Source organism: Cydia fagiglandana, chromosome Z (assembly GCF_963556715.1).
Source record: "Cydia fagiglandana chromosome Z, ilCydFagi1.1, whole genome shotgun sequence".
Classification (NCBI taxonomy): domain Eukaryota; kingdom Metazoa; phylum Arthropoda; class Insecta; order Lepidoptera; family Tortricidae; genus Cydia; species Cydia fagiglandana.
The window spans coordinates 36514555-36538781 of NC_085959.1; the positions used below are offsets into that span (position 1 = coordinate 36514555).

The following is a 24227-nucleotide window of genomic DNA, read 5'->3' on the forward strand; positions in this document are numbered from 1 at the left end:
CCCGCCAGCTCGGTGTTGGAGCGTCCTATCTGACAGGAGCTACGCCTCATTCTTAAGGTCGTTGACTCGTAAGGGAGGGCGGTCTGACGTTGTGTTCACTAGGACCGCCAGTAAATTGCAAGCTTACCACAGCTGCTTTAAGACTCCTTATCACGCCGTCGCAGTACACAGACTAGGCTGGGAGGTGGAGACATCCATGCCAAGTCTCACAGGCAGCTGTCAAAGGTCGTGGTAGCAGTTCAATGAGTCTGTTAAGAAATACCGTGGCACAGTGCGAGGGCTCTCGAAAGCGGAGGCCGGCCAACAAGGCGCCTGTCAGGTGAAGCCAGTCTCGGCGGCTGCTGGGCGCAGCTGCCACTCGGGCGCGCAGTGACTTCTTGATAAACCGTCGCCCTCGGGGGTTGTACCGACCTGGCAAGTAGCAAGCAACCAGCGCGACCTGTAGACGATCTGCTGGCATCAGCAGTTTTTGCGACAGCCGTAGTAACGGAAGGGATGTAGTGTCGCCGTCGTTTTATGTATACTGTACCGGTGCGGTTGTATGTTTACACTTCTGTCGTCAGCGCTGCAGATGCGGCCCGTTAACGGTTACTCTTCGCTGAAAGGGCCTTACCTCGTACATTGTCTACCAATATTGGAGATTGTAACGGACTGCTTGCATAAGATGAGGAAGAAAGTGGTGCGAGGCTTTCGGCAGCTCCGTGTTGCTGGGGACTGCGAAGGCTTCACCTTCCTCCATGAACTAAAGTTTGCGAATTTGAGACTGAACAGAAGGCATTGAGTTTCATTTCTGCGAGAAACTCTGCAGCAAGGCAGGCCTGTATGTCGCGAAAAAGAAAACTTTCAATCGGTGTGTTGTGCCGCGTGTCCCACGTGATGTCTAGGAGCGTGATGGTCTAATTCGCTTTATCCGAAGAGACACCCTATATCGAGTTAGTATAGGGCATCGAGTTGGTAGCATGCTTTTAAGGAAATCGAACTGATGAAATCAAGTCTAAAATCGATTTTGGCGCTTTGCGTAACAAAACTGTTTCGATAAAGTCAAATACAGACAGACGGAAACTGCTGGAGTCCTCCTGGCCCCTTTCTCTTAGCACCGGAAACTCAAGCTTGTTCAGGCGCAGCGGGTTTATTTGTCCCATTTTGTTTATTATGGCTTTTCGCACGAGTTCGTCTTTGTAAGACGGAACTTAAGCTGGAGAGCGCGAGCAAGCAGAGATAATTATGTGAAGTCTGCAGACCTTTTCGATGCCTTTCACCTCGGTTTCGAGCGGTCGCACAGGGCCTTGTCGCTAGCTGTTCTCCGGTTGGACCACTCCATGGCCTCGAGAAGTCGTAGGAACTTCGAAGCGACACAGCGAAGTCGATCGGCACCTTTATGAAGCCCGGGAACACGACGTATTTTCCTCTGAGTATCGACATATCTTACCGCTTTCAACTCCGGGCAGTCGAGCCGCACTAGGACGGGGCTCTTTACGACCTTGTCTGCCGTCGCCGGAGGATTCTTTACCCGAAACCAAGAGCTTAGCGGTCTGTTCGTGGTTCGTACCTCAATGGAACCATGTGGACAGGACAAAACTGATACTGTGGCGCCCAGCGAGCAAGGGACGACATCGTCGTAGTTGCAGCATCGGTGGACAGCATCGGCGTGATTGTGGCAACCGCCGCCGCTCGGGAGGCGCCGGTGCGTGGAGCTAGGGGCGCCATCGTGGCGGCCGGCTCGGGGGGGGGGGGGCACCGGTGCCTGAGGCCGGGCGGCTCATGGCGGCCGCCACTGGTTCGGGAAGCGCTGGTGCGTGAGGCGAGGACCCATAGTGGCGGCCCGCTCTAGAGGCGTTGTCGCGTGAGGCGGGCGGCTCCATCGTGGCGGCCGCCGCCACCGGCTCGGGAGGCGCCGGTGCGTGATGCGAGAGGCGCCATCGTGGCGGCCAGCTCGGGAGGCACCGGTGCATGAGGCGGTCGCCGTCTGGCTGGCTGGTCTGGGAGGCACTGCTGTGAGGCGAGAGGCGCCATCGTGGCGGCCAGCTCGAGAGGCGCCAGTGCGCAGGTGGTGGTGCCATCGTGGCGGGCGGCATCATCGTGGCGGGCAGTGCCATTGTGGCAGCCGCCGCCGCCGCGTCGATGCGTAATGCGAGAGGCGCCATCGTGGCGGCCAGCTCGGGGGGCAGGCGGCGTCATCGAGCGGGCGGCGCCATCATGGCGGCCACCGTCGCCAGGCTCAGGTGCGAGAGGCGCCGTCGTGGCGGCCAGCTCGACAGGCGCCGGTGCGCGTGACGGACGTTACCGGCACGGGAGGCGCCGATGGCTAGGCTCGTAGCTGCACACATCATCACGGCGACGCTGTTGCCCTCGGCGGTGCCATCGTGGTGGCCACCACCGGCGCGTAGGTCACCAGCGGCGTCATGACGGGCGGCAACCAACGCGGCGATCGTCGCTGTACTCGTAGCATTTCCACTGCTTACACGTAACTTACCTTCCTTCCGCTAGAGCAGTCGGGACGCAGAAGCGGTCCGCCTTCACCTTGGCGCGATCCACCCGCGATGCGCCCGCAGCTGCAGGAGCGGGCGTGTGACGTCTCGCAGAGCCACGCGGATCTCTCGGAGTCCCGCTGGACTGGAAGCGTCCGCACCGCAACTGCAGCAATAGGAGCGGGCGTGTAACGTCTCGCGGAGTCCCGCGGACTGGAGGCGTCCGCACCGTGACTGCAGCAACAGGAGCGGGCGTGTGACGTCTCTCGGAGTCCCGCGGACTGGAGGCGTCCGCACCGCGACTGCAGCAACAGGAGCGGGCGTGTGACGCCTCTCGGTCTCGGAGTCCCGCGGACTGGAGGCGTCCGCACCGCGACTGCAGCAACAGGAGCGGGCGTGTGACGTCTCTCGGAGTCCCGCGGACTGGAGGCGTCCGCACCGCGACTGCAGCAACAGGAGCGGGCGTGTGACGTCTCTCGGAGTCCCGCGGACTGGAGGCGTCCGCACCGCGACTGCAGCAACAGGAGCGGGCGTGTGACGTCTCTCGGAGTCCCGCGGACTGGAGGCGTCCGCACCGCGACTGCAGCAACAGGAGCGGGCGTGTGACGTCTCTCGGAGTCCCGCGGACTGGAGGCGTGGCCCGCAGCGTCGCGGTGTCTCGGAGTCACCTTGGACGACAGCAGAAGACGCGGCGCGCGCGGGCGGGGGCGGGCGCCGGGGGACGGGGCGCCCCGGTCGCGCCGCAACTAACAACACGAGGTACTCCCAGGCTACTGCCTGAGAACCCTCCGCGAGTGACGAAGTAACTTCTAGAATATCTTAAACTGGCTCACCGGATGGTTCGAGACAATCCAAACCTCCTTATCAGCGAAGCGCGGCACCCGGCAGCGGCGCGCGCAGGCCGTCCGCCGCCGCGCCGCCCCCGCCGCCGCAGGCACGATGACCGCACGTTCCCTCTCCGATGCGGAGCGACTTGTTACCACTTGTTAACAAAAACCACTGACGCACTTCCTACTTCGATCTCGAAAATGCGAGTTAACGGTAACGATTTTAGCAGCATGGAATGCGAAAATTAATTTAGCAAGAAAAAAGTGGGTAGAATCGAAAAGCACCGTTCGATGGCTTCGATCGCGAGACCGCCAAAAGACTAATAGTGGCGATCTCTGCCATATCTCACTATTTTAATCGACCGAGCTTTGGATCGGAAATGTTAAAGCACCATGCTGCAAAAATATACGCAAAAAATATTTGCGGACCATCGGTCAAGACGGTCGACGAAACAACGACATGGCGGTGGCGAGTAGCGGGAAGCGAGCAACGGTTCGCAGGAAGTGGAAGCGGAACTACGTCACGGCGTGGGGCGGAGCGACTACATAGACGCTAGCGGCATCATTGGTCAACGATCGCGTTACTCTCTCAATGAAGATATCCGATGTGGAGTACGGAACACATAATACTACCTACTAGATCTCGTTCAAACCAATTTTCGGTGGAAGTTTGCATAGTAATGTACATTATATTTTTTTTTAGTTTTATCATACTCTTATTTTAGAAGTTACAGGGGGTGACACACATTTTACCACTTTGGAAGTGTCTCTCGCGCAAACTATTCAGTTTAGAAGAAAATGATATTAGAAACCTCAATATCATTTTTTAAGACCTATCCATAGATAGCCCACACTTATGGGTTTGATGAAAAAAAAATTATGAGTTTCAGTTCTAAGTATGGGGAACCCTAAAAGAATATTGTTTTTTTTTCTATTTTTGTGTGAAAATCTTAATGCGGTTCACAGAATACATTTACTTACCAAGTTTCAACAGTATAGTGCTTATAGTTTCGGAAAAAAGTGGCTGTGACATACGGACGGACAAACAGACAGACAGACATGACGAATCCATAAGGGTTCCGTTTTTTGCCATTTGGCTGCGGAACCCTAAAAATACGTGAGTTACAAAAATATTGACGATTTCTATACAAAGTCGCGTTACTCCAATAGTCAGTGTCATTTACTGAACTGAAATTCAGTCCAAAGATCTCTTAAGAGAGTTTTATACTTTGAATACTTACGATTACATTCGGAGAGTTCTCTATACCGCTTGGTAATGATATATATCCGTACACGGCGGGAAGAAGTTGATAACTCCCGGGAAAAATTGAAGAAATTTGAACCTTATGTATAACTTTATTTTAAGTTCAAGTTTCTTCGGTAGAATATCTCGAGTTATCAACTTCTTCCCACCGTGTACGGATATTTCACTTACTCGAATGTACTGTCGGAGAGGTCGATGACGAAAGGCAGAGAGGCAGGCAGATCGCGAGCCGTCTCCTCGCTCCACACAAACATCTTGATAAGTCCCACTGTGACGCCTGAAGACAATAGGGATGATGACTTAACTTATAAGTTATAAAATTTAACTAAATCTAGTAAAACAGATAACGAGTGAGCAATTTATCACAATAATGTGGATATTAACATAATAAATGGACAGACCCTGAAAGTTTCAAAATAAGTTTATTGTTTTAACTTCCAAATGGGAAATAAGTACCTTTCGATTCCGTTAATTATTACAAAAAAGATTGTAAGGCAATAAACGCAATATTTCACCAACAAAAACGGAATTTTCTTATTTTGTCCATACTTCATGAATCATGATGGACTCAGTGACCTTGACGTCACTGTCACTTATCGATTTGTTAGGAGCATTTCGCGAGTGAAGTACGACTGTCGGACTTATACTATCATTTCTGACTTTTGTATTGCATTAATGCAGTGGGTCCCATAAAGACATTTGGTCCTAAAAACAAACCGGATCGATTGATGCCATAAATGAATATTTCTCATCTTATTAAAAACTGTAGTTTATCTGATTATGTGACGAATCTGAGTAAGGCCTTGGTGTCCGGATTACGAGTGTATGTCATTAGAATTCATTACAATTTGGCGATATACGCAGCGTACGGCGTCAACTGGAAACTGAGGCCTTAAAGACCGATCCCCCTTTTACCTTTTCTCTGACTTACCATTAGCTCTAAAAGGCGACGTCAAAACGTTAACTTTGACTGGTGTCGAAGAGAACAGATGTGCTCTCTCGTGTGTGCCCCACGAGTATAGCTGGCCGTCGGCGAGTAGCGCGACGCCACAGGATGCGCCAAGCGACACGTCGATCACTCGTTTGCCTGGAATAAAAATTATGATGTTTATACAGGGCGTCCAGTGGCAAATTTCCGATTTCAAATCCAAATCATTTTCGAACGCGTAGTGCCAAGGAGACGCAGAGGTTTTTTTAGTTTCGTAAGTGTTGCGGATTAATTAGTGACAATGGATAGCTGGCCAGCAGATCAGACTGACCCTGATTTTGATTTAAATTTTTTCTTCTAAACTGTTACGGATTTAATCTGGCAGCTGACCGTAGTCATTTTTCTGGACCGAAAAATTCAGAACAATAAATTAAAATCAGAATGGGACTCCTAGGCGTAAGTTGCCATATTAATTTTAATATACGCCATACTGAGATCATATGCACCGTCAGCTAATCTTACCGGTAGAAAATATAAGTTTCAAAAAATTTTTATCCGCATTCATCAACTTTTTATATAAGTATACAGTATCACCGCGGAGTCAAGAAAATGACGCACCGAGTTCTTCCTGCCAGGCGGACTAACTGTCGTTTATAAATTGATGATGATGATGATGATGATCCTTCCGGCCGATTTTGACCATGGGGTCATTCCACCGTTTCGGGTGTTACACTTGAACTCATAAAATAAGGTTTTATTCGATATTGTAACAGGAACTAGGAGGTTATAACTATTGATTCATCTACTACTTTGATTATATTTTCCTTTTCTGTACGCACATTATTAAAGTATAAGAGAAATAACGAGAGAATCACTAAAAAGTAGCTGTTTCGGGCGTTACGCGAATTGGCCTATACCTTCTGACCATCAGTACCAAAATGCATAATTAAGCGAATTTTATCAAGTAAGCTCCAGTTTTATTTATGTCAAGTAATAATAGTTAGTATAGTCTACTGAAACACTGAAGTAACACTTAGTATCACTTCTTATTTAATTTTAATAAAATAAATTACCTGTTTCGGGTGTTACTCATGGTTCGTTTCGGGTGTTACGAGTACGAAATTAAGACAGATTTATACAAAATGATGGCTCATTTTATTGAAATTATTGTCTTTTTAATAAATTCGATTAAAAATATAAGTAATAAATGCTGAATTATTTTAAAATACATTATCTTAACAATAAAAACTGTTTCTCGAAGATATCATAATTATTTTTCTTTCGATGTGATTATTTCCGAAAATATTCACTTAACCAAAAACTTGTTGATGGTGACACCTATTCATTTTGAAAGATCTATCCAACGACACCCCACATCACAGGATTAAATGCAAAAAAAAATTTAAAATATTTTTTTTGTACAGGAGCTACCATAAACTACACTTTTTTTCGGTTTTTTTTTGTGACATGAAGGTTCCGTATGTTTTCTATGGAAATAGGTTAGTTTTGAGTTCTTAAACCAGTTTTCATTTTTCAACCCTTTGGTAGCGTTTCTTATGGAATGACCCCATGGCGACCACTTCGACTCCTAGTTATAAATTAACACATACACGGTGTAACACGGCGTAATTTTATCAGCGTATTCCTGATCATGTTTAGAGACAAAAATGTCCTATAAACTTTTTTTGAAATTCGCTTGGTTTCAGAGATAATATTTATTAAAAACAAAACAAGTTTTTATTGTTACATAGTGTAAAAGGCCTTTTTGATGGTGATGTTGCTGCTATGGGACGTAGTCTAAATATCCTTATTGATAGATGTCAAAAAGTGACAAGTAACACTTTGCAAAAAGTAGGTATTCCGAAACAAAAATGTAAAAATCAATTTTAAGTGACAACTTTACCAATAACATTTATTTTTTATGTACAAATACATTCAAAAAATTTAAAAACAAAACAATTTTTTTTTGTTGGCGAAATTGACCTAAACTCATATTACATTTTATCCTTCTTTTGGCCTCAGAAATGCGTGGTTAAAATTATTTGGTTTCCTCATGTTACACCGTGTATGTATAATTTCGTTCAAAAATTACCTTTGAGAGCTTCTATTGGTTTCGGGAAGTTGACATTCTCGGCGTTGCCGTGGCCGAGACGGTAGCCTTCGCCTTTGCCCCAGGTGTAGAGAACACCTCTGTAACATGATAACATCTGCTATAATAATCTGAAATTGCAAAAACTTATTTTGACTGTGGAGTGTATTGCGTCTCACATTTAGCTTTCATGAGAGAGTGAGACGCAGTGACATGTGGGAAATATGACTTACGTGAACGTAGTCCGTCATTCAATTTATTACAATGGATATTTGTCATTAAGGATGACATTGCCACCTTTTGTCTTTTCAGAAATTGAGTACATTATGTCTCTATGACCCAGCCTGCCCATAATTCTGTATCGATTTAAATAAGGGTTGGTTGTACCCACAGACAAAACATCCTCCAGACTGAGCATAATCGTGCTATCCCCTCTGCCACGCATAATTTTACTCCATGTTCGAGTCGAAAGTGTCTTTGTGTGACGTCCGTGTCTTTGAACGGACCAATCACGGCACGGGACTTCGCTCACCTCGCACTCCCGCATTTTTTGGCATCATCGGTTGCATGAAATAATTGCTCTAAACTCGGTCTAAAGGATTCCTAGTCTATGGTTGCATCTAACCAGTCGTTAAGCGCCCCTTGCACCATCCCACTAATCCGGCGATAAGCGGTCAACCGTTAACCCAGTGTCAAATTGTACTGGTAACTATGATAACTCCAGGTTTAACAGGTTAACCCCAGGCTAGTGGGATGGTGCAAGTGGCCCTAAGTGTGGTCGGTGGAACAGGGTTTGAACGTTCAGGATAACTAACTGTTCAGTGAGCACGGCGTAGTAGTTCTCGCCGGTGTACACGCGCACTATCTTGATGGTGGCGAGCGCGGCGACGGCGCGCGGCTGCCCGCCGTCGTTCTCGCCAAACGTGTACACGGTGCCCTCCACGGTGCAGCACAGCGTGTAGCTCTCGCCCCAACCTGCGAACGACCAACAAACCTGACAATTTTATGCATATAGTTCGTTTTTTTTAGCATTAGAAAGAACTTGCAAGAAGGTAAGCGATCTTGACATGTCTTTTAATTGAAAAACGCTTTTTAAAAATCAGTAACTATTACTTATGAAAGCAGAAGAATGTAAATGATCGTATTAGATTCATAATTGTTACATATTTGCCGTGACTTATTTTTTAAACGTATATTTCAATAAAAAGACACATGAAGATTGTTTACCTTATTTCTAATGCTAAAAAAACGAAGTATAGTTTTACTTAATCGATATTAAACTTTCGTGAGACGTATTTTAAACTCCGGCTGCGGAGTGCACCGCGCCCCCCGCCCTCGCCCTGTCAGCGCGCGCGCAACGAGCGGCGAGGCGAGCGGCGCGATCAGTTTACGAGTTGCAGTCGCCGCGAGCACTCGAGCCTGAGGAAGGACCCCCGATGGGCCTGAAACATGTCGCCAATAGCTACTGAAAATTCAAGTGAGTGAAACCATTGTCGTCTAAATAGTTTTACTTTTTAAAATTTGCGTACGCGTGGGTCATATCGGTTTAAGTTGTTAACAGACTAATCGATTGTCGATATTAAACGATATGCTCCATGCCAAAGAAATGTGAAATAGAGGAATACTGTCAAAGTAAATTATGTAGTCAGTAAATACATTTAAGGACCCGGGTATGTCCTTAAACTACGTCCAAGACCACCGGTGGACGGGCAGCAGCGTCCCTCAAATTCGGTGTACTCGACTGCGATCGCCAACCCGCCTGCCAAGCGTGGCGATTATGGCATTCACCCCCCATCATGATGAGCACAATAAAACCACGGCCCCGAGGTTCCGGCGACCCCCGGTGCTCTGGCTATGGTAGCGGTCAGGGCATTAGCGGGGTCAGGGGTGCTAAGAATCTTCGGCAAAGATCCGGCTACCCGCCCCGACGACGACTGGCCCTGGTAACACACAACATACGCACTATGAGGACTGACGAAAAGATCTGCGAGCTGGAAGAGGAACTGAGCAGGTTACACTGGGACATTGTAGGGTTATGCGAAGTCCGGAGAGAGGGGGAGGACACGACAACCCTGAAGTCTGGTAACTTGCTCTACCACCGGGAGGGCGACCAACAGTCCCAAGGTGGTGTCGGGTTTCTCGTTCACAAGTCCCTCGTAAACAACATAATAACCATCGACAGTGTGTCGAGCAGGGTGGTATACCTAATACTCAGAATATCCAAAAGATATTCGCTGAAGGTCATTCAGGTATACGCACCGACCTCGTCACACTCCGATGATGAAGTAGAAGCTATGTATGAGGACGTAAGTACTTAGGGCCATACATACTTCTAAAACCTACTTTACTGTTGTTATGGGGGACTTCAACGCAAAGTTGGGCAAGAGAAGCGGGGATGAGTTGAGAGTGGGGCAATTTGGGTATGGGCAACGGAACCCTAGGGGTCAGAGGCTGGCCGACTTTCTGGAGAGAGAGGAACTCTTCATGATGAACTCTTTCTTCCAGAAGCCGCCTCACAGGAAATGGGCCTGGATGAGTCCTGACGGTTCCACGAGAAACGAGATAGACTTCATCATGACCGACAAGAAACGGATATTCAGTGATGTCTCTGTGATCAACAGGGTAAAGACCGGTAGTGATCACCGAATCGTAAGAGGCACACTGAATATCAATATTAAACTTGAAAGGTCCAGCCTGATGAAGTCTACGCTCCGACCTACTCGAGCCCATGTTCAAAACCCCGAAAGCTTTCAACTCGAGCTCTCTAACCGCTTTGCTTGCCTAGAGAACTTGGCTTCAGTGGACGAAATCAACGACGGGCTAGTGGAAACTGTCCACACAGTAGGGTCTAAGTTTTTTAGACCCCGCCGTAAAGATAGACCTCAGAAATTGACCGAGCAAACCTTAAACCTCATGGCTGAACGACGCTCGCTACAGTTGCAGTCTCCCGATGACGCGGAGTCATATAGGCAGCTCAATAGACGTATATCTAAGTCCTTGCGACATGATCTGCGTCTCTTTAATACTAACCGTATTAAAGAGACTATTGAGCGAAACCAAGGCTCCAAAGTGTTCGCAAAGGACAAGTCTATTGGGCAAAGCCAGCTGACAAAGTTGAAACGGGAAGATGGCAGCATAGCGTCGAGCAAAGCGGAGGTTTTAGGTGAGATCGAGAGGTTCTATGGACAGTTATACACTTCGATCGCAAAGCCCGTTGACAGCTTGGTAGGAGATCCAAGAGCCAAGCTGTCCCGACATTATACCGAAGATATCCCGGACATCAGTCTGTACGAGATTAGGATGGCCCTGAAGCAGCTTAAGAACAACAAGGCGCCGGGCAAAGACGGAATCACTTCAGAGCTTCTGAGAGCGGGTGGAACACCGGTACTTAAAGTCCTCCAGAAGCTCTTTAATTCCGTCTTGTCCGAGGGCATAACGCCTGAAACATGGAATAGAGGCGAGGTGGTGCTGTTCTTCAAAAAAGGTGATAACAACCTATTGAAGAACTACAGACCCACCACGCTTCTGAGCCATGTCTATAAGCTGTTTTCAAGGGTCATCACGAACCGTCTCGAACACAGACTTGATGACTTCCAGCCTCCCGAACAAGCCGGTTTCCGAAAAGGCTATAGTACCATAGACCACATCCATACGCTGCGGCAAGTTATACAGAAGACCGAAGAGTATAACTTGCCATTATGCTTAGCGTTTGTGGACTATGAGAAAGCCTTCGATTCGGTGGAAACATGGGCGGTGCTTGAGTCTCTTCAGCGATGCCATATTGACTATCGGTACATCGAAGTGTTGAAGTGTTTGTATAGTAACGCCACCATGTCGGTCCGAGTACAGGAGCAGAGCACGAGGGCGATTCCATTGCGAAGAGGCGTAAGGCAGGGAGACGTTATCTCTCCGAAACTGTTTACTGCCGTAATGGAAGACGCCTTCAAGCTCCTGGAATGGGAAGGACTTGGCATCAACATCAACGGCGAATACATCACTCACCTTCGGTTTGCCGACGATATCGTAGTCATGGCAAAGTCGATGGAGGAACTCAGCATGATGCTCGATGACCTCAACCGAGTTTCACAACGGGTGAGCTTGAAAATGAACATGGACAAGACGAAACTTATGTCAAATGCCAATGTTGTGCCCATCCCAGTCTCTGTTGGGAACTCGGTACTCGAAGTTGTTGACTCGTACATCTACCTAGGACAAGTAGTCCAATTAGGTAGGTCCAACTTCGAGAAAGAGGTCAACCGCCGAATCCAACTCGGTTGGGCAGCGTTCGGGAAACTACGTAATGTCTTTTCGTCCGACATACCTCAGTGCCTCAAGACGAAAGTCTTTAATCAATGTGTGTTACCAGTGATGACTTACGGCTCCGAAACGTGGTCTTTCACTATCGGCCTCATCTCAAAACTTAGTCGCTCAACGAGCTATGGAGAGGGCTATGCTCGGAGTTTCTCTACGTGATCGAATCAGAAATGAGGAGATCCGTAGACGAACTAAAGTCACCGACATAGCCCACCGGATTAGCAAGCTGAAGTGGCAATGGGCAGGCCACATTGCACGCAGAGAAGATGGCCGATGGGGTCGAAAAGTGCTCGAGTGGAGACCACGGACTAGCAAGCGCAGCGTAGGACGTCCACCCACAAGATGGACAGACGATCTTGTTAAGGTCGCCGGAAGACGCTGGATGCGGGTCGCTTCCAACCGGCACGTATGGAGGTCCAAGGGGGAGGCCTATGTTCAGCAGTGGACGTCTTATGGCTGAGATGATGATGATGATGATGAAATACATTTACTGCCATCTTTCGCCACAAATGATTAACACTTTTAGAAAGCCATTTGACTTTGATCCTTATATTTTCACTGATATGTATTAAATTTGTTAAATGTCAAAAAGTATCGCCAGCTAGTCGAGAGTAGGCCAAGGTATGGCGCCGCCGCTCGAAAAGATGACACCATACTTATATGGTATTCAACATATTTAACACATGTATATCAGTGAAAGAAAAAGAATCAAAGCCAAATGGCGTTCTAAAACTGTTAATCATTTGTGTCGAAAAATGGCAGTAAATGTACTTACATACTTTGACAATATTCCTCTATTTCGAATTCTCATTGTCAAAGAGAAAAGTGACGGCCATTTGAGTGTAGAAGACATCGAGCCCGTGGTCTGACGTGTAGCGTTTCCCGCTAAAGTAATGTATAGTTCGTAGGTTTCTAATAGAGCCCGAGCTAATCCTATTGTCTATTGTTAAGTAAAACCGCTCGCATAAAAACCTGCGTACTTCGGTTACCGAGTGCCGGCGAGTTGAACACTACAGAACCAGTCTAAAATGTGTCATCGAGATGCGTAACAAAGGCGCGTTATCGGAGAGCGCACCTACACTGGTTTTTTGAGCGTTGGACTAGCCCGCGCTCAGGTGCCAAATAGAATAAGTATGACCCTTTTTTGCAGGTAAGTAGCACGTGCGGTTTTATTTAACAATAGACAATAGGGTTAGCCGCCGGGCTCTGTTACAAAGCTACGAACTATACGTGCGCGTCACTCACCGAAGGCGATGTCGACGATGCGCTCCATACTGTGCACGTGGAAGGTGACGGCCATCGGCGTGAGGTAGGCCTCGAGCGTGCCGTGGCAGAGGCGACCGTGGTTCGCACGCCCCCACGTGTAGAGGGCGCCACGGGACGTTATCACAGCGCTGCGAATAATTAAACATACAAATAAGCTAATTCTTGTAACATATTTCTTTACCAACATTCGCGTTATGCGATCGGACGAACGCCCTATACTCAGGCGCAGATAAATTAGAGTTAGACCAAGAAAAGTCTGCAGCGATTTTGATAGCCCACGCAGTGCGTGTTACTTATACGTCATAATTTCATAGAAGTTTGACGTTTAAATTAATACTTGCACTGCGCGGTCTATCAAAATCGCTGCAGACTTTTCTTGGTCTAACTCTAATGTATCTGCGCCTCAATCTACAGTACTTTACTTTACATGACCGTCTAAACAAACGTTAATAATTAGGGTAAAAACGGGACCGTATTGCTAAGAATCCAATGTCCATCTGTCTGTCTGTCGCCAGGACGTATCTCATGAACCGTGATAGCTAGACAGTTGAAATTTTCGCAGATGATACATTTCTGTTGGGGCTATAACAACAAATATTAAAAAGTATGTAAGCCTCGGCGGGCGAGTCCGACTCGCCCATGTCCGGTTATTTTTTGACAACTCATTGGAAAAGCGACCATATATATACATGGTCATTTTTGGATCGTTAGCCATATTGTGCGAGGTGATTAGGTAGGCCGTACTGAGCAACTTTTTCTCTGGGACCAACTCCAAGATCACAAAATTTTTTTTAGCCTTTTCATACATTTTGGTCGAGTGGATGTCGACATTTCCTTATTTTTTTTTGGGAATTCGGGATTGGTTTCATTGAATAAGTTGTTCAGTATGACCTACCTAATCACCTGGCACAATATGGCTAACGGTCCAAAAATGACCCTGTCATATACAGGTCGCTTTTCTAATGAGTTGTCAAAAAATAACAGGACAAGTGCGAATCGGAGTCGCCTACCGAGGGTTACATACTTTTTAATATTTGCTGTTATAGCGCCAACAGAAATGTATCATCTGTGAAAATTTCAACTATCTAGCTATCACGGTTGATGAGATACACCCTGGTGACAGACAGACAGACGGAAGGAGAGACAGACGGATGTATACCGACCTGCTAGTAGGGCCCGCAACAGCCCGAACGACCTCGTGGTGCGCGAGGTGGTTGATCTGCGCGGGCACCTCCCGCGGCGCGGTGTCGCCGTGCCCGAGCCGGCCGTCCTCGCCGGCGCCCCACGACCACACGCCGCCGTCGGCCGACACGCACAGGTAGTGCCGCCCGGCCGGGTGGCACGCCACCTGGACGATGATTTTGTTTTCGAATCCTGAAAAATAATAACATTGTAAAAATACATTTTTGTTTAACTGGGTAAATATTTTATTAAAAACATTTAGATTACAATAGACCTTGCCTTGGTGTGCCGAGGCCAAAGCCTTTACTAAGGATATAGGGCGACGTTTAAGCGATAGGGGCTGCGACCCTCGCTCTGGTTCTTTCCTTGTCCAACAAATATCACTGGCCATTCAGCGGAGTAATGCCGCCAGTATTTTTGGCACATTTGATCCGGCAGAGTGGGGGCAATATTTTATTTGTTAAGTTAGTTTTACTCATTCTTAGGTTTATTTTAGTTTATTATTTGTATCTTTAATCTATTGTAATCTAAATGTTTTTAATAAAATACATTTTTTTAATATCCGGCAGCCAACGACGTAACCACAGTCTATAAAATAATACAGTCATTCGACGAAGCAGTCTAGACGTGTGCTACTCTGCAGCGGCGCCACCATAATGAATACCAATGAATTATATGGTGAAATGATGTACCTTTTAGATACACGTCTAGACAGGGCAATCGTGCGGGATGCGAAGGGCGAGGGGAGGGTCGCGCGCACCCAAGCTGCATACATCTCCATTGTTAGTAGCTCGGTACTACTTACAGCGGGCGCAGCAAGGTTCCATTTTTATCACCTGTCACAACGCCCGTCACTTTCGCACTTACATACTTGTTAGAACGTGACAGGCATGGTGACAAGCGATAAAAATGCGACAGTGCTACCGCCGCAGGGCTAGCGTGTCTTATTTGAAATGTTTGTGTTGGTGTGTAAAAGTCTGTAACAACCCCTCTGTGTTTTTGTGCGGTGTCGGCAATTACGCAAACATCAAAGGTGTCCGTCCATTTTTACATTATGACGTAACTACGCAAACGCATTGAAATGACCATCTACATATTTTTAGTTGGCATAACATAAGTTGGTTGGATTTTTTGTGACGTATGACTTTTAATATGTTTGTAAATGTATAGTAATTGTTTTTAATGAAATAAAGAGTTGGCATAAAGCCTTGCAAAAAAGAGTAGAAATTAAAAAATGGCAACACTGTAGTCTCTTTCCTTTCAAATCAATTTATATAAGAGAACGGGACGACACCACAGTGTTGCCACTTTTTCACTTCTACTATATTTACCAGGCTGTACTTGGTAGGATGACTCACCTTGTACTAAATGAGGCGCCATGGTATCGTAGTACATAGTGTACACGTCGCCGTCGCACGTAAGCATTAGTGCTAGCTTCTCCGCGCACGCAATCTGTCTAAATCGTAGACCGCTGAAGCAGAGCGGGCCATAGCCGACGGAGTAAAGCTCTTGAGCTGACTCTGTGCACTGTATACATGAGAAAAAAAAAGATTATTGGCAAAAAAATAATGAATGTATTTAGTTTTTGTGCAACACAATTGAAAGGATGTTTACAAAAACAACATAACTGCTTAGAGCGGTTGACACTTTTTTAAGAACATTGTTAATCGTTTCAGGTGTCAACCAGTGTAGTCAGTTATGTTGTTTTTGTAAACATCCCTTCAATTGTTTTAGTAGGATTCACACATGAGAACTTTGTATGGTGATGTCAATTTGTGTTTAAGGCGATCGAATAACAGTTGTATCATTATTGAAAGTCACCATGTTACCATGCTTCGAGCAACACGGAAGGGAGGCGGCATTCGCACTATTTCCCCTCTGCCGAGGTACAAGATTAGCACGTCAATTTAATCTAGCGCGGGTAATAAAACTAGTTGCACTTGGATTTTTCACTAGACCGAGTCCAGACGCGCGCGTGAACACTGCTGCACAAAAATGCCTGTCTGCTCGGTTGTTTGTTATAAAAAGAGGTCGGGGATATCAAATTTACAAAAAGAAAGTGTTACATTTCACATGTAATATTTTTTTTTACATATCATACGTTAAATTACATTTAAATACAATTATTATATTTTAGTCTCAAGTAATTGTTGGATTTATCGATTTTGCTCGCTCAGTACAAATTGCGGATCGGTCGAACGACAAATCCGACTTCTCATTTCTCAGAATACAATGACATACTTCAACGAAAATGTGTTAGTGTGCGTGTTGTGACACTAGTCACTCGTCCGTACACAAGAAGAGATCGAGGTTTGCAAGATTTGTCTTTGACGTGCGTCATTTTCTATGTATTTGTGTCGTCATTACAGATTGGATTTTGTATGTAAGTGTGTGAGAAGTCCGTCTGTGTGCACCTTTCCCCCCGCGAAAAATGGCAGAAAGATTTGTACGGTGAGATATCGCTTGGGCCCCTCCCTTCCGACGTGTCGGAAGCCGGTGTTGCTCGAAGTTACCATGTGTCGTCACGTCACAATACAATCTATTAATACTCTATCAATATCAATCTATTCATAGATTTACTTATGAAAGATATTTGAATTGCTATTAGAAGTATTTGAACAAATTAAATTATTTTTCAGAAAATATTTTAATTTGTTTTTCTATCAAATAGAAACACTACTATATAAATTATAAACTGCCTGCCTGCCTGTGTGCCTGGGGCACTGGAGGCCTTGGTCACTTTTTCTTAGTATATGACATTTATTTCAGTTTGTAATTTGAATTGCTATCAATATACAATGAAAACTTACAGTAACGAAACCTTTTATTGGCGGCAGTAGCGGTTCACCGAGCCTGTTTAAGTGGCACATCAGAGCTATGCCAGCCTTCCGGACCCCCATCAGACCATCTCCGTTGGGTATATTGAGGTCCCTGTAATACAAGCAAATGTCAAATAAAAAAACCGGGCAAGTGCGAGTCGGACTCGCGCACGAAGGGTTCCGTACCATAATAAAAAAAAACAAAAAAAAGCAAAAAGAAAACGGTCACCCATCCAAGTACTGACCACTCCCGACGTTGCTTAACTTTGGTCAAAAATCACGTTTGTTGTATGGGAGCCCCATTTAAATCTTTATTTTATTCTGTTTTTATTAGTATTTGTTGTTATAGCGGCAACAGAAATAAATCATCTGTGAAAATTTCAACTGTCTAGCTATCACGGTTCGTGAGATACAGCCTGGTGACAGACGGACGAACGGACGGACGGACGGACGGACGGACAGACGGACGGACGGAGGGACGGACAGCGAAGTCTTAGTAATAGGGTCCAGTTTTACCCTTTGGGTACGGAACCCTAAAAATAGTGATTCAGTCGAGTCATTTATACACAACAACCACTTGTAATTATTTTGCACTTCACGGATTTATTTTGTGCAGTAAATGTTAAACAAATAAATGACTGACCGCAGGGCCTACCGCGAACCGCGTTCGACGTGTTGCCTCCCTGTCACACTTACGTACGAATTTACAAGTACGACATAGAGGCAAACGGTCGAACGTGGTTCGCAGTAGGCCGTGAGGACTATTGTGGCCAATAAGCCTGACGTAGTGGTGACATATCTGTCGGCGGCCGATCGTAAGATTAGGCAGATCGTAATGTTCTTGTGTAATGTTTTGACAATAGTCACATTAGGAGCATTCCACGGGCTGTCCCGTACAAACGCATTTTATTTCCTGTGTTGCGACTTTTTTTTTCGACATTTAAAGCAGGCGATTATTTTTCTGTGCATATTTTTGACCATTTGTCATACAAAAGGAAAGTCTTATACCTGCAAATCTTCAGAAAATGCGCGTTTGTACGGGACAAACGATAGACAATTTCATGGAATGCTCCATTAAACCAATATATAGGTAGGATAGGTTCGTTACTTTGCTTCATTTGCCCGAGGGGAAAACTGCCCAGAAATAGGAGCCCCGTCGACTCAGAGAATGAGTCAAAGATTTTCACGTTTCACGATGTGCCTAATAATTTCACGATATGCCTGATCTTACGATCGGCCGCCGACATATCGATCGCAGCGTCGGGCCGTGCTCGTCGACGTCAGGTTATAACTTACCTCAGGTATGTTACAGTAGGGTTGGCTTCGGTGTTCGGCTCGGTTATAACCATAGGGTTTGGAGCAGCTACTTTCGCCATGCGCCGTAGAAAGGGCCCGAGAGGAGCCGTGCATTCTTCTGGTGTGGTGCTGAAATGAAAGAGAGTATTATAAAAAAAAAGGTTATTACCCATTGTTTTTATTGAAATAAAACGAGAAGAAGAAAATGACACTGAAGTTTTAACTTAACTGCCGACTGCAGGGAAAATCCTTACGTGACTATGGAAGCAAGCAGTCTAATTATGAATTAGAGTTGTTTAAAAAAAAGATGATGAAAGAATTGTTGTAGCGGCAGTGTATGTAAATAACTACATCTTCGGAGCCTTGAACTTCGACACTAAATTGCACATCTCGATACATACACCGCCGACTGGTGTATCTGTTGTCCGGCTGACGCTTCTGCTGCGGCGGCAGTGTGACCAGCACGTCGGCGGCCTTCAGCAGCGCCGGGAGCTCGGCGCGCCGCGCGCACAGCTCCACCCACACGCAGAGAGACGTGCGCCAGTCGCACACCTCGCTACACTGGCGTATCTGTTGTCCAGCTGACGCTTCTGCTGCGGCGGCAGTGTGACCAGCACGTCGGCGGCCTTCAGCAGGGCCGGGAACTCGGCGCGCCGCGCGCACAGCTCCACCCACACGCAGAGAGACGTGCGCCAGTCGCACACCTCGCTACACTGGCGTACCTGTTGTCCGGCTGACGCTTCTGCTGCGGCGGCAGTGTGACCAGCACGTCGGCGGCCTTCAGCTGCGCGGGGAACTCGGCGCGTCGCGCGCACAGCTCCACCCACACGCAGAGAGACGTGCGCCAGTCGCACACCTCGCTACACTGGCGTACCTGTTGTCCGGCTGACGCTTCTGCTGCGGCGGCAGTGTGACCAGCACGTCGGCGGCCTTCAGCAGCGCCGGGAGCTCGGCGCGCCGCGCGCACAGCTCCACCCACACGCAGAGAGACGTGCGCCAGTCACCGAGCGGCGCGTTGCAGCCCACCTCGCTAAAAACACATAGAAATTTGGTACTGTGTGTGTACTGTGTTGACGCTCAGTCATCTTAGACCTTACTATACATCCGAGAGACGTCATATCGAAACAATGTTTGGAATTGCAGCATAAACACTCACTTGGTAACCACCTGGTGTAGAAACTCGGCGGCGCTGCCAACCACCTCGGCCCATATTTTCTGCGAGCGCGGCACTTGCTGCGCGGGGTCCGCGCCCGCTCCCGCGAACAGGGCTGCGTCGGGCAGCGCCCGAACCGCTTCGAGTGCGTCACGCAGCAGCGCCGAACACACATCGGCGTCCTCGCCGCAACGCCACGCGCGACGGACTAAGGAGAGAGCGAGACGGAGCGCGGCGCGCGCGCCGACTCGGGCAAGCCCTAGCGCGCTGTGAGTTGATAAAAGTGTCAAATAAATAGTTTCTTGGTAGTAAAGTACAATTCGCTTTGCATCTCGAAGATAGGGGCCCAGTTGCAATGACAAGAATGGAAAGGGAGTACCTATGTTTGTACCTACCGATCGTAATATAAGTTATAAATATGGAAAGCCGGTAAAAGTTTATCGTCGGTGGTACTCTCGACGAAGGTTTATTTTTTATTTAGACAGTCGGACGAACTGTAGATTTCGCTTTCAACGTGGTATATTTAGTGGAGAATTCGACAATCAAATTGACATTAATGCCAGCTCCATTGTTATGCTACAGGCCCCAGGTCAAGTATGGTCTATAGGTTGTCACACGTCGTTTGTGATGATTTGATTGATGATGACGGGTCCAAATGCTGGCAGTTTTTTCCTGTTCGATGACTGGCAGATATTTTACAAAAATATTTCTATCAAATGTGATTTAATCTATTGGTCGAGACAAACCTTACGACATCACAGCAGTAAATAATGGACGCCCCCAGACCCGACAGATCTGGGTTACAAATTTTATTATTGCTAACACAAAAATACTGACTTCACAATACCATTTGATATCATTCATTCATTCGTCCTTCATTACAGAGTTATATTAATTAGTCTTCATAATCAGTTCCACCACGTTAACACACTTATGAACGTTATATTCAGTACAAATAACAGCCGAAATTCCTTCTTACTCGATTAAAACTAGATGCTTGCATGAGGACCGCATGGATTTGCCAAGACAGCTTGCTGAAGGATTCCGCAGCCGACGCGTGGACACCATCTTAATATTTTAATACTTACTTGCGTTTGTTTTTTCATACAATTAGTACAAATATATTGATTACTTAGTCAACTCTACCTCCTTAATTAAGGCCCTTCCTGATTCGGCATCAAGGAATCAATACGACAACAATATTAATAATTGGCGCGGATGCAGGGGGTACGCCAAAAATTATTTCGCATCGAAAAGTCAGAAAAAGAGCCTATTTACAGCCTATTTGAGCAGTTGTTATTTTATCGAAGTTATTTCAGTTGATAAACTAACAAACACCTTGTTTTTTTTCTGCTCTCATGATTTCACCACCCTACATACATATTTCCTTATTTTTCCTTTTGACGCCAAATATGTCAACAGAATGGTACTTTTAACTATACCGTCGATGGGGTAAAAAAATACATTCCATTGGAAAGTCAACCTTACTCACGTGCATTTAAGATTGAAATTCGCATAGCAGCTGAACTAGCTACTTCAAAAAGAAATACCTCTCAGAATCGGCGTCTTGCTCTTCGCGATCGTCATGGGTATCAAGGTCATATGTTTTATTCACCAGGCCAACTGCCCGGTCGTCGGCAGCGGCCGTCTTTTTGTCTAACTTGATACCGTTCGTTCTTCCACTGAAATAGTACTCTCTGAAAACATGGAACTCTTAATGATACAGTGTTTGCGGCCTCTGTGCGGCCTCAGTGGCGAGCGTCCAACGGTGCACCGGCAGGGCATGAAGCGTATCGTCGATATTCTAACCCCCTTATTCATAAACGTTTACTAAAGTTGACAAGCCGATAATAATCGATTGTCCCTTTCCGACGTATTGGTATGATGGAAAGACGATGACGATTATTATCGGCTTGTCAATTTTAGTAAACGTTTATGAATAAGGGGATGAGATTGGACCAGCCTGTACTGAGGGCCCTCGTTTGCACTGGTTTAACATGGACGGGCCGCACGCCCCGCTGGTCGCCCCGCTTGAACATCCACTCAAGTTACACAATTAGACACGGCACCGGCTTTCTGTTGAAAATACGAGCGTAAGGCTGTTTTAATGTATGAGACGATATGACCGATGTCATATACCGTTGTGTGCGTTTAGCATATGTGACAGCTGACATATAATTTCATACGTTACTACTGGCGAGTGCACGCGCGTATCTACGCAGAGAGCCGGAACCGTGGTGTGTACACGGCTAGTTCGTATTGGTCTTTACAATACAAAGCTAATTCTTGTTAACAACCCGTCAACACACAGTGGTCTGTCCCAAGTGAAAACAGACAGACACACAAAACTTTATATAGTTAGTGTCATGATATCTCTTACGTGGTTAAGCTTTAGCTAAAGCATGGCTAGAAACAGAAACGTGTGTCGTTGTGTTCGCAGTCGTATCTTGAATTTCTTTCAAATGAACCGATAAAAAGTTAATTTAGCACATGAAAAAGATTGCAGTTATTTTTCTTACTTATTTTCATCCTTGTAATATCATAGGGATTAATTACACCTATCATCATACAATACCAAAGTAATGATACCGAATAAATCGGGAATCGAACCCAATATGACTTGCTAAAGCAACCAAGAATTTACCCGATAGTAACATACTTTTTAACTAAATCGGGAAAACCGCTTTTACTTACCTTATAAACCGGGAAATAAAAGTAATATTACGTGGTAATCACTCGGAAATAAAATTCCGATATACTCTTTAAACAAGCTGGGAATCGAACCCAAACTAGCTTGCCAACGAAGCCAAATTTTTAACCTAATGACGCAGAAAATATGCCAGGATTCGAACCTGACTAATCGTATTAGGCAAACAAGGGATTTAATGAATATAGTTTCTCTAATAAATCGAAATTGAAATCCCTAATGCAGGAATAAAACTAGTCGGGAATCGAACCCGACAAATCGACAGAACTTGCCAAACAAAACTAGGAATCGATTTCTATCTAGCTTGCTAAATAAATTAGGATTCGAATACGATATAACTTGTAATACTAGCCAGGATTCGAACCCGACAAATCGACATTGCTTGCCAAATAAGACAGTCTTCGATACCAATATAGCTTGCCCAATAAGCCAAACACGAACACGATATAACTGAGAAAAGTAGCTGGGATTCAAACCCGACAAATCGATATAGTATTTGCCAAATAAACTAGGAATATTTAGATCCTACTAATCTAGCTTGCCAAGGAAGCAACATATAATTTAGAAAACCATACGGGATTCGAACCCGACCCATCGATAGCACTTGACAAACAACCTAGCAATCGATACCAATCTACCTAGTCAAGTAGCCCAGGTAGCAGTACCAATATAAATTGAAAAAAAAAATTGCCGGGATTCGAACCCGACAAATCCACAGTACCTACTTGTCAAATAAACTAGGAGCCTATACCAACAGCTGGACAAGTTAGCCAGGAAGCAAACACGATATAACTTAGAAAACTAGCCGGGATTCGAACCCGACAAATCGATAGTACTTGTCAAATAAACTAGGAGCCGATACCATCAGCTTGCCAAGTTAGCCGGGTAGTAAACACGATATAACTGAGAAAACAAGCCGGGATTCGAACCCGACAAATCGATAGTACTTGTCAAATATATTAGGAGCCGATACCAATAGCTTGCCAAGTTAGCCAGGTAGTAAACACGATACGAGTATAACTGAGAAAACAAGCCGGGATTCGAACCCGACAAATCGATAGTACTTGTCAAATATATTAGGTGCCGATACCAATAGCTTGCCATGTTAGCCAGGTATACTAAACACGATATAAATTAGAAAACTAGCCGGAAATCGAACCCGACAAATCGATGGTACTTGTTAAATAAACTAGGAGCCGATACCAACAGCTTGCTAAGTTAGCCAGGTAGTAAACACGATATAACTGAGAAAACAAGCCGGGATTCGAACCCGACAAATCGATAGTACTTGTCAAATAAACTAGGAGCCGATACCAATAGCTTGCCAAGTTAGCCAGGTAGTAAACACGATATAACTGAGAAAACAAGCCGGGATTCGAACCCGACAAATCGATAGTACTTGTCAAATATATTAGGAGCCGATACCAATAGCTTGCCATGTTAGCCAGGTATACTAAACACGATATAAATTAGAAAACTAGCCGGGAATCGAACCCGACAAATCGATGGTACTTGTTAAATAAACTAGGAGCCGATACCAACAGCTTGCTAAGTTAGCCAGGTAGTAAACACGATATAACTGAGAAAACAAGCCGGGAGTCGAACCCGACAAATCGATAGTACTTGTCAAATAAATTAGGAGCCGATACCAACAGCTTGCCAAGTTAGCCAGGTAGTAAACACGATATAACTGAGAATACAAGCCGGGATTCGAACCCGACAAATCGATAGTACTTGTCAAATATATTAGGAGCCGATACCAATAGCTTGCCATGTTAGCCAGGTATACTAAACACGATATAAATTAGAAAACTAGCCGGGAATCGAACCCGACAAATCGATGGTACTTGTTAAATAAACTAGGAGCCGATACCAACAGCTTGCCAAGTTAGCCAAGAAGCAAACACGATATAA

The 24227-nt window shown here is 45.8% G+C and overlaps 1 protein-coding gene across 1 annotated transcript in view; it reads right to left on the reverse strand.

The window, feature by feature from the left end:
• Positions 1 to 24227, reverse strand: part of LOC134678244 (probable E3 ubiquitin-protein ligase HERC2) — a 114505-nt gene that overhangs the window by 79598 nt on the left and 10680 nt on the right. The window contains exons 4-15 of the mRNA XM_063536715.1: positions 21157 to 21303; positions 19610 to 19873; positions 19328 to 19483; positions 18454 to 18582; positions 17149 to 17269; positions 15697 to 15865; positions 14320 to 14530; positions 13136 to 13284; positions 8392 to 8551; positions 7580 to 7677; positions 5491 to 5646; positions 4731 to 4836 (exon numbers count right to left, since the gene is read on the reverse strand). Of these exons, the coding sequence (XP_063392785.1) occupies positions 4731 to 4836; positions 5491 to 5646; positions 7580 to 7677; positions 8392 to 8551; positions 13136 to 13284; positions 14320 to 14530; positions 15697 to 15865; positions 17149 to 17269; positions 18454 to 18582; positions 19328 to 19483; positions 19610 to 19873; positions 21157 to 21303 (1866 nt within the window). The remainder of the gene's footprint in view (positions 1 to 4730; positions 4837 to 5490; positions 5647 to 7579; positions 7678 to 8391; positions 8552 to 13135; positions 13285 to 14319; positions 14531 to 15696; positions 15866 to 17148; positions 17270 to 18453; positions 18583 to 19327; positions 19484 to 19609; positions 19874 to 21156; positions 21304 to 24227) is intronic.